The sequence below is a fragment of the Bufo bufo genome, chromosome 6, assembly GCF_905171765.1.
Source record: "Bufo bufo chromosome 6, aBufBuf1.1, whole genome shotgun sequence".
Classification (NCBI taxonomy): domain Eukaryota; kingdom Metazoa; phylum Chordata; class Amphibia; order Anura; family Bufonidae; genus Bufo; species Bufo bufo.
The window spans coordinates 294,753,177-294,763,432 of record NC_053394.1 but is presented as its reverse complement, the minus strand read 5'-3'; the positions used below and the strand labels follow the sequence as shown (position 1 = coordinate 294,763,432).

At 45.8% G+C, this 10,256-nt stretch overlaps 1 protein-coding gene across 1 annotated transcript; it reads left to right on the top strand.

Annotated features, from left to right (window-relative positions):
- Positions 1 to 864: 864 nt before the first annotated feature.
- LOC121003323 (eukaryotic translation initiation factor 1-like) lies at positions 865 to 5,735 on the top strand. The gene is made up of 4 exons (XM_040435062.1): positions 865 to 999; positions 4,253 to 4,404; positions 4,486 to 4,587; positions 4,876 to 5,735. The coding sequence occupies exons 1-4, from the start codon at positions 969 to 971 to the stop codon at positions 4,918 to 4,920; spliced, it is 330 nt and encodes a 109-aa protein (XP_040290996.1). The 5' UTR covers positions 865 to 968; the 3' UTR covers positions 4,921 to 5,735.
- Positions 5,736 to 10,256: the final 4,521 nt, after the last annotated feature.

Below are 10,256 nucleotides of genomic sequence, written 5' to 3'. Positions count from 1 at the left end.
ATGCCACTTGGGAACATGTCACCACTGAGGCCAGCCATTGACTGCAGCAGCGCACATGACCCTGTCCATGAGGAAGCCAACCGATTGGAAGTCCAGTGAAGAGATCCCTGGAGCCACAGGGTCATAATGGAGTGGCGGTCAGCGGTAAGTATAGCTGTCTTTACCGATACCGCTGGATGGGGGGTGAGGATTAAAAAGAAAAGGGAAACGGACTGCCAACCGTCCTATCACTGCTGTACAGGACATAGGATTGGTAGCAGTTAGTGGGTGGGTAAAAATGACAATTCCCATCTGCCTTCACCCAGCACAGGACACTGACATGTCCATGTATGAGATAGCTGGCTATTCGTTTAGATGGCCGCTGTGTAATACCGCATTTGCTCAGCAGAGGCCACTATTCTGTGGTGGTGGCAATGACAACCTATCCTATGTGACAAGCACACAGCAATGGTCATTACAGGCTGCACTTATCACTCGCTGCGCCCCCTACAGGTTAAATAGAGCGGTACACCGTGGAAGTATGCTGGTTTCTATTGGTAACTCCTCAGCCTTTCTTCATTCGCCTCCCTAGTATTTCTATATTGGACAATGTATAGTACAAAGCATTACTGAGACTGTTTACCAGCGCAACCGCCCGCACTATAAGCGCCGAAGCTAGGGGGTTGCTATTGGCAACCGCACCATCTTCTTTTTCTTTCTGCGGACGTCTAATACCGCCCACTAGTAAAATGGCCGCCAGGACGTGAGCCCCGCCCGGCAACGTTTACGTCACTTCGCAGGAATTTTTCAAAAACACAATCAAAACGTGGGCGGGACTAAGCGTCCGAAATACGTACTGACGTCACCACACCAAAGTATAAAAGACGTTGCAGGCGCCTACGTGAGGACGTCTTTACACAAGCTCTCCACAGCGGTATCCAGACACTAAGTGCTCCGCCGTTCTCACCCAGGAAACCTCATCTTATCGTATGTCCGCTATCCAGAACCTCAATTCCTTCGGTAAGTAGCCGGTCTGAACACAGAGTAGTGTTATCCCAACGCGGTCGTCATTGTGTAGCCCTAGTGAACAGTAGTGCTGACTGTTGGCGCTTTTATCGGGCGATAGCAGATATATTCCCGTTCCGCCGGGGTGAGGTATGACTGAGATGGGACCGACGGCTCCCTCTGTGAGGCTCTAAACCGTAATATGAGTGTGTCGGGGCTTATCGCAGGCGCCCACTGTGAATTGGTGCGTCGCAATAAATCAGTTAAATACAAAAAATGACACGGGCTGCGAGAAAGCGAATGGACTCTAGCCGACGTCTTCAAGATGCCTCTGGTCTGTTGTGCGGAGACAAGATGGCGGCCGTAGCTTCCCTCTGGAGGTTGTTGTCGCAGCGCCTTCTTACCGGTGACGTCACGGGGTGTGGTTTCGCTGGCGTTTCAATAGGCTCCGCCCATCTTGCGTAATCCGACAGGATTTTTACAGGGACGTCTCGGATTCGGTCATGACAAGTGATTCTTTTAAAGGGGTTGTGCCGATCGGCTGTTTGAGAAGGCAGCGGCGCTCCGGTAGCGCCGCCGTCTTTTCACTGTTTACCGCAGGCCCAGTGACGTCACGACCAGTATCACTGGGCGGAGCTAAACTCCTTTCACGCGAGCTAAGCCACGCCCAGGCCAGTGATACTAGTCGTGACGTCACGGCCTGTGGTAAAAGGCTGCGGCGCTACTGTGAGACGATCGGTGGGGGTCCTGAGGATGGATCATCAGTTTAAAATAACTGTAGAACCCCTTTAATTTTAGTATTGATTTAATGACTCCAGAACTAATAAATGACGGGTCCTACTACGTACAGTATGTTGTCACTGTGGGAAGTAAAGCACAATCCGTCCTGGTGGGCTATTTCACATTTGGGACTTGGGTATCTGCTAATGTGCAATAAAGGCAAATGAGTTCTCATGAGCTGGGACAGTGACAACTTGATGATGTCATACATGTGACATCACTGCCATTATTACAGAGGAAAGGTCATTCTCCTGAACCTTTTTTTCGAGCAGTGAAATGTCTGAAGCCGATCCCTTCATGGGAAACGTTTCCAAATCTCACCTTGTTGCTCGGGTCCAAAGGTGTCGGGACAAGACCGCTATGGTCATGGGAAACCAATGTGGCGGAAACATCCACTACTAACACTGGGTTGGCTGGAGAACATGGTGTGTGGTGGTCTCCTAAAGATTCTATTAAAGGGGTTGTCATGCCCATCATTTCATGCTCCGGATCGCGCAGGGCAAAGACTCTTCTGTTAACAATAACGCACTGCCCGGTGGAGGCTTCCACCCAGCTGTAGGCCCTGTTTGTCACCCGAACGCCAGAAAATGCCTTTGCGATTCAGGGCAAAGGAGAGCATCGGAGCATGAACTGGGTGAAAATGGGGATATGTCCAGGTTCAGCTCTGAACCCAGACAACCCTTTTAATTGAAATGGAGACAAGTGTCAGGTTCTCTTGCTGGTTCCTGGTTGCAAACTGCATTGTCCGCAATAAACCTGTCCTATAGGGGTGTGTGTGTTTTTTTTTTTTTAAATTATTTTATATATGTAAATCAGCCTTGTAAGGAGCCCAAGGGGCTGTACGAACATTCCTGGGGACCAGCCATGCCCCCTGTGAAGGAGCCCAGCACCGCCTGCGTCCTAACTGTGACGAAAGGAGGAGATTCGGAGGACGCAGGCGGTGCTGGGCTCCTTCACAGGGGGCATGGCTGGTCCCCAGGAATGTTCGTACAGCCCCTTGGGCTCTTTACAAGGCTGATTTACATATCTCTAAAATAATTTTTTTAACAAAATAAAAGGACACAGCCCTATAGGACAGGTTTATTGCAGACATGCTAGCGGCGATCTAGCCGTGCATGTCCGCATCTCTAACCGAAAATAAGGTGACAGAATCCCTTTTAAGGTAACCTATCCTTAGGATATCTCCTTAGAATACTGAGGGGTGGGGGTCCTACGTGTGGAACCCCTCTGGATTGGTGGGGAACTCCTATCACTTGTTCCTTTACAAATTGTAACATCTTGGCCTGGAGGAGCTGCATGAAGCTGAATTTGAGCATGCTTGCTGACCGTCTAGTCTGACACTGGTGAGGATGGCCAATGAAGGTTACCTGGTCACCAAATACTAGGGCTGCAGCTAACGATTATTTGAATAATCGATTAGTTGCTGATTAATTTCTACGATTAATCGGGAAAAACGACAATTACAAAACAAAGCGGTTTATATGATTTTACTTGAAAAATTATGTTCAAAGGCCACATTAAAACAAATTGTGGGTGGCGCTGTTATGGAGAGGGGGATCTGTGGGTGGCGCTGTTATGGAGAGGGGGATCTGTGGGTGGCGCTGTTATGGAGAGGGGGATCTGTGGGTGGCGCTGTTATGGAGAGGGGGATCTGTGGGTGGCGCTGTTATGGAGAGGGGGATCTGTGGGTGGCGCTGTTATGGAGAGGGGGATCTGTGGGTGGCGCTGTTATGGAGAGGGGGATCTGTGGGTGGCGCTGTTATGGGCATAACAGTGCACATATCCCTTTCCCCTGAACAGTGCACAGATCCCCCCTCCCCATAGCAGTGCCATAGACCGATCCCCCTACCCATAACAGCCCTGGCCCTGCTGCTCACAGCATCACTCACTGCATCTTTGTTTTACCTTATAATCGTGACGCTCCAGTAACAACTCTGCAAGCAGAGCGGAGGGCGGCGTAACGTCACTTACTCACGTGATGCACCTGCTCCGCCCACTTTATGAATGAAGGAGGCGGAGCAGGCACGTCACATGAGTAAGTGATGTTACGCCGCCCTCTGCTCTGCCTGCAGAGTTGTTACTGGAGCGTCACGATTGTAAGGTAAAATAAAGATGCAGTGACTTAAAGTAAACCCCGCCCGCATAGCAACGAATCGGCGATTATTCGATAACTGGATTCGTCGACAACAAATCCAGTTATCGATTACATCGATTAATCGTTGCAGCCCTACCAAATACCCATGGCATCTGCAATCCTTCAAGTTTTAGGCCTAGTTAATGCTTCAGTAATTGTGATCCAAAATGAAGTGAGGCCTTCAGAGAAGTTATAATAGAACAGATGCAGACCTCCATGTCTGTGTCCCCGCACCTGGTTTTGGCCCAGTCACTGATGTGCTTCTAGATAGTATATATACATGAATCAATGCAGCAAAAATATGGAGTTTGGCAGTGGATTCCCCCATTGATTAAATTATTTTGTCCTTTGTAGACCCCTTTGCTGATGCAAGTAAGGGTAATGCGGGTACAGAAGATTCCATTCATATAAGGATCCAGCAAAGAAACGGCAGGAAGACCCTCACAACTGTCCAGGGCATCTCTGATGAGTACGACAAGAAGAAACTAGTCAAAGCCTTTAAGAAGGTAAGTGTACTAGAGAACTGTATCAGTAGAAGAGGCATACACTTCAGCAGTGGGTTAATGGCATGTTGTGTTCTTTTGCAGAAATTTGCCTGCAATGGTACCGTTGTTGACCATCCAGAATACGGAGAGGTGATCCAGCTTCAGGGTGACCAGCGCAAGAATGCCTGTCAGTTCCTTGTGGAGGTGAGTAAAGCCAGCATCTTACTTCACTTTGAACATGTGGGGCAGGGGGATTAGAAATGGGGTTGATTTAAGGATCCAGTTGGGTATGCCTCCTGGGCTTTAGTATTCAGGAGAGCAGAATAGTGCTGGAAGAACGAGCTCTCTAAACCAGTGTGTCATTTAGTCCGGACTAATGATTCTGCTGCAGGTATGCCTGACTAGCAAGGACAACACTGTCAAGTATCGGGAAGGGGGTACTGTTTGAGTAGGAACTAGAAAAGTAATGTGTAATCTCTGCTTTCCTTACAGGTTGGCCTTGTTAAAGATGACCAGCTGAAGGTCCATGGGTTTTAATGTTTCAACTTCAGTGAAAGACTTGCATTAACAATGAGTAGAGGTCTCCACGTTTCTCCCTTGTCATAAGTTTAAGGCTTGTGGCATTCTATTGAATGGACTAATAAACTTGGTAACCTGTACAGTTTTGGTGTGCTCCCTTGGTGGCTACATGAGGTATACGATAGGCTGGCTGCACACAACTCCCTTGTCATGGTTAAAAGGGGATTTACAGTAGTAAAAAATAGCAGTCTAACATTAACCTGATAAGTCACTCATTTTGGTAGAAGTGATATTTCTACATGGCAAAATTTAGTTAGTTATGAAACAGACCTGACAATTAGGAGTAATTCTGAGTAATTGAATCATTAATAGAAAGCGGTCTGCTCAAAATTGACTAACTTCACCAATTTAACTTAATTTGGTTAATTTTGGCCATTTAAGGTGGGAGGGTGGCAAATGTTACACATGTTGGCTATAGTGCATTTCCTTCTGGTACTGTGAAAAATGGGTCGTTCCAGACATTGTACTGATGAAGAACGTACTCTGATTAAAAAGCTGATTGGAGAGGGGAAAAAATATATAGATGTGCAGCAGGTTATGGGCTGCTCAGCTAAAATGATCTCCAATGCCTTGAAGTGGCAACCAAAATCTGAAAAACGTGGAAGGAAGCGGGGAACGACTGTTCGGATGGATCGAAAAATAGCCAGAATGGCAAAGACTCAGCCAATGGTCACCTCCAGAAAGATCAAAGTTGATCTGAAGTTACCAGTTAGTACGGCTACAATCAGAAGACGATTAAGTGAAGCCAGGTTACCAGCAAGCCCTTCCCACAAGTCCAGTTGAAAAAAGGCATGTCCTGAATAGGTTAAAATTTTGCTTAGGAACACATTGACTGGCCCAAAGAAAAATAACGCAACATTTTGTGTACTGATGAACACAGAATAGTTTTTGGGGTCAGATGACCCCTCTGAGCAGTCACGCCACAGTACATTGTGCAGACAGTAAAGTGTGGTGGAGCTAAAATCACAAGATGGGGATTTCTCATACCAGGGCATTGGGCCTATTAATCGTGTACAAGGGATCGGGCTGAGGGTGGCAGTATCTCTGAAACTGTAGTTTAACTGTCTGCGTGCTGCTTTGAAAGTGTATAGTGAGTTGACAAATGGTATCATTGTGGATGAGTGACAACTGGGGAGTGGTGTGAGGTGACCTCGGCTATGACTGCATTATGGTCTGGGGAGTGTTCTTGTGCATTCTCTGGGCCCACTCATCCATTTGGAAGGTGTTCTCAACAGATTTGGGTATGAATCCATCCTTTCAGATCTTGTACACCCATAAATGCTGATTTTCCTCAGGGGTGGATGGGATTTTCCAGCAAGATGCTGTCACATGGCTAGAAGGGTCAGACATTGGTAGGAGCAACACGACTAAGACTTACAAGTACTACCCTGGCACATCAGTTCCTCAGACTTGAACCCACATTAAGGGTCCATTCACATGTCCGCAATTTCGTTCCACATTTTGCAGAATAGAATTGTGGACCCATTCATTTCTATGGGGCAGCACGATGTGCTGCCCGGATAAAGAATTGCGGACCTGGAAATGTGGATGCGGAGAGCACGTAGTGTGCTCTCTGCATCCATTCCGTCCCCATAGAGAATGAATAGGGCCGCAATTTGCACAACGGATGCGGACCAATTATATGGACGTGTGAATGGAGCCTAACCCTCTGTAGGAGCAACATTGTCATATTCATTGAGTCCCTCAGGCCCTCTCCAGCAGCTATGGGATGCACTGCCGTCAGCATGGCTCCAGGAACTGGTGACAACCCACCGGGACTCAGCCGGTCTGTGCTGCACACGGCGGTTACTCTGGATATTGGCAGGGGGTCATAATGACTCGACTGGGGAGGGGAGAAGCTAGATCACGTGATTGAGTAGCTTTGATCAGGTTTGGTTCCTCTGGGAATATAATGCTGGATGAGATGTCTAAATAACAGAAGCAGTCTCTGAACGTTGCCTGGACTTTCAGCGCTGCAGGTCCCCCGAAGTGATGTGGGTTATTCACACTAAAGTTCAAATGCGTTAATATGTAGGGGACCTTGAAATCCTTTTCCAAGATACCCTGCCGCTCGGTCCTACATATTAACTCCTTTGGATAAGATGGCTGACTGCAGCTCGATGCCACCCAGGATAGGTCAGTGCTGTTCACGTAGCACCAGGTTAAACTTCTGACAAGGGAGCTTGTGTAGATTGATGCTTTTGCTGTGTCTCTTCAGCACCATTTTGTAAAATGGCAAGTCCTGTTTTTATTGTATTTAACATTTTTATTTAAATAAAAAATTGGAAACTTCTCATTTGTTTTGAACATCCTAAACGGCGTAGCTAGATCTCCTGGCGATGGGTCTGAACTGTCAGTGCACATAGGCCTGAATGCTGCAGCTATAGGCAGCACCACACGGGTATATACCACCAGGAATGTGTCGGAGGAGCGCAGCCTGGTACTATTTTATCACTGCATGGTAGCCAGTAAAACCAAAATGGGTGGAGATGCATATAAGGGATATCCACTTTAATATTCTAGATTTCTGGCACTCCAGCTGTTGAACTACAACTTCTTGCATGCCCAATTCACTTCTGTCTGAATTCTGGGAGTTGTAGTGTCTCCACACCTGACGTTCCAAAGGGTGCTGGCCTCTGCCCTGTTGGGTATTTGAGCTAATTGGGTGGGGGGTTGCTGTGTTCTGGATCCTCATCTCTTGACCAGAGTGTTACTGGAGGTCCTGTCCTCCATTTATTTGGGCTGTGGTGTTAGTGCCGTTGCAGAGAAACTGAATAGAAGGGCGCACAAGCAAGAGTTCATAATGGCAAACAGGACAGCAGTCGTCTGACACGAGGGCAAACCCTGTACTGTATATGACTAGGTGTAAAGGGGTTGTGCTACTGCCAGTGTGCAGATTGTATGGGGATGAATGATCACACTAGTTATAACTTCCTCCCCATGTATGGACCTTCCTTTAAGGCATTTTAAATGAAGCGCTCAACATTCATCCTAGGCTACAATTTGCCCAGGATAACCGCTCATTACTGGGAGCCCTAACAGGGAAACACCTTGTAATTGTCAAGGTTCAGGATTTTTGATACAATATTTAAAGCTGAATCTGGAGAGATTACAAAAAGAGAAAATGTAAAGGGCAGAAAACTGCTCCTCTGGCTTCAAAGCTTGCATCAGAAACCTGAACAAAATCTGCATGTTATAGCACCTCTAGGCTATGTTGGTGGAAATCCGCACTGAACCTGGCATTTGTGCAGCCTTGTATTTGGCATTTCTGACCATGCCAAGGATGGGCGCTATCCACACTGGAAATCGTCCTGCGGTTAAGCTCTACTCGGTTGGGCCAAAATATGATTGCGTCCGTGGGACTGAAATTGAAAAATCAAGGTGGAAGCCATGGTGGATTTGTGTGCAGCATTTTAACAGTATCAGTGAAGTGGCTGAAAAATAAGGGTTAAATTGTTGTAATGGGAAAACCTCTGCTCAAAGTTTCTCACTTAATGATGGCAAATGTAGATTATGTAGAAACAATTTTAGGAAGTTGCAGAGCTTTTCGTTACATAATAGTGAGACTTTGATTGGACAGTCTGCAGCTCAGCCATAATTAAGGACTCAGCCCTAAATCTGACCAGTGTCACTAAGTGCTGATCACTTTAAAACGCTTTGACTTATCCAGGCCGTTCTGAGATTTGTTTTTTTTCGTCACATATTGTATTTCATGACACTGCTAAAATCTGGTCAAAAAAGTAAAAAAATTTTGCATCAAATTTACCAAAAATTTGGAAAAATTTGCAAATTTCAAAGTTTGTTTCTCTACTTCTGTAATTCACAGTAATACCCCCAAAATTGTGATGGCTTTACATTCCCAATATGTCTACTTCATGTTTGTATCATTTTGGGAATGATATTTTATTTTTTGGGAATGTTCCATAGCTTAGAAGTTTAGAAGCAAATTTCAAAATTTCCAAATCCCACTTTTTATGGACCAGTTCAGGTCTGAAGTCACTTTGTGAGGCTTACGTAATAGAAACCATCCAAAAATGACCCCATTCTAGAAACTACACCCCTCAAGGTATTCAAAACTGATTTTACAAACTTTGTTAACCCTTTAGGTCTTCCACAAGACTTCATGGCAAATGGACATACAATTTAAGAATTTCGATTTGTTTTGGAAAATTTTCCAATATAATATATTTTTTCCAGGAAAAAAAACAAGGGTTAACTGCCAAACAAAACTCAATATGGGTTGCCCTGATTCTGTAGTTTGCAAAAACACCCCATATGTGGTCGTAAACTACTGTTTGGCCAAACGGGAGGACATAGAAGGAGGGGGAACGCCATATGGTTTTTGCAACGCAGATTTTGCAGGACTGGTTTTCTTTATACAATGTCCCATTTCAAGCCCCCCGTTGCACCCCTAGAATAGAAATTTAAAAAAAGTGACTCCATCTAAGAAAGTACACCCCTCAAGGTATTCAAAACTGGGTTTACAAACTTTGATAACCCTTTGTGTTCCTCAAGAGTTAATGGCAGATGAAGAAATAATTTAGGAATTTCTATTTTTTGGAAAATTTTCCATTTTAACCCTTACTTTATTACTGGAAAAAATGGGTTAACAGCCAAACAAAACTCAATATGGGTTGCCCTGATTCTGTAGTTTGCAGAAACACCCCATATGTGGTCGTAAACTACTATTTGGCTAAACGGCAGGACATAGAAGAAGGGGAACGCCCTATGGTTTTTGGAAGGCAGATTTTGCTGGACTGGTTAATTTACACCATGTACCCTTTCAAGCCCTCCCTGATGCACCCCTAGAGTAGAAACTCCATAATAGTGACCCCATCTAGGAAACTACGGGATAAGGGTACTTTCACACTTGCGGCAGAGAGATCCGGCAAGCAGTTCCGTCGCCGGAACTGCCTGCCGGATCAGGCAAAACGTATGCCAACTGATGGCATTAGTAAGACTGATCAGTCGAAAAAAATGCATCGAAATGCATTATTTTTTTTCACCTTTTGTTTTCAGTCTGCGCATGCGCAGACCGGGAGGACGGATCCGGCACTAATACATTCCTATGGGAAAAAATGCCGGATCCGGCATTCAGACAAGTCTTCAGTTTTTTTTCGCCGGCGATAAAACCGTAGCATGCTGCGGTTTTCTCTTTTGCCTGATCAGTCAAAACTACTGAACTGAAGACATCCTGATGCATCCTGAACGGATTGCTCTCCATTCAGAATGCATGGGGCTAAAACTGATCAGTTCTTTTCCGGTATAGAGCCCCTGTGACGGAACTCTATGCC

Excerpts from the sequence above, each read along its gene's own strand:
- LOC121003323 (XM_040435062.1), top strand. The coding sequence starts at position 969 with ATGTCCGCTATCCAGAACCTCAATTCCTTCG. Across the intron at positions 4,405-4,485 it reads TAGTCAAAGCCTTTAAGAAG|AAATTTGCCTGCAATGGTAC; the intron begins GTAAGTGTACTA and ends GTTCTTTTGCAG. Across the intron at positions 4,588-4,875 it reads CCTGTCAGTTCCTTGTGGAG|GTTGGCCTTGTTAAAGATGA; the intron begins GTGAGTAAAGCC and ends CTTTCCTTACAG.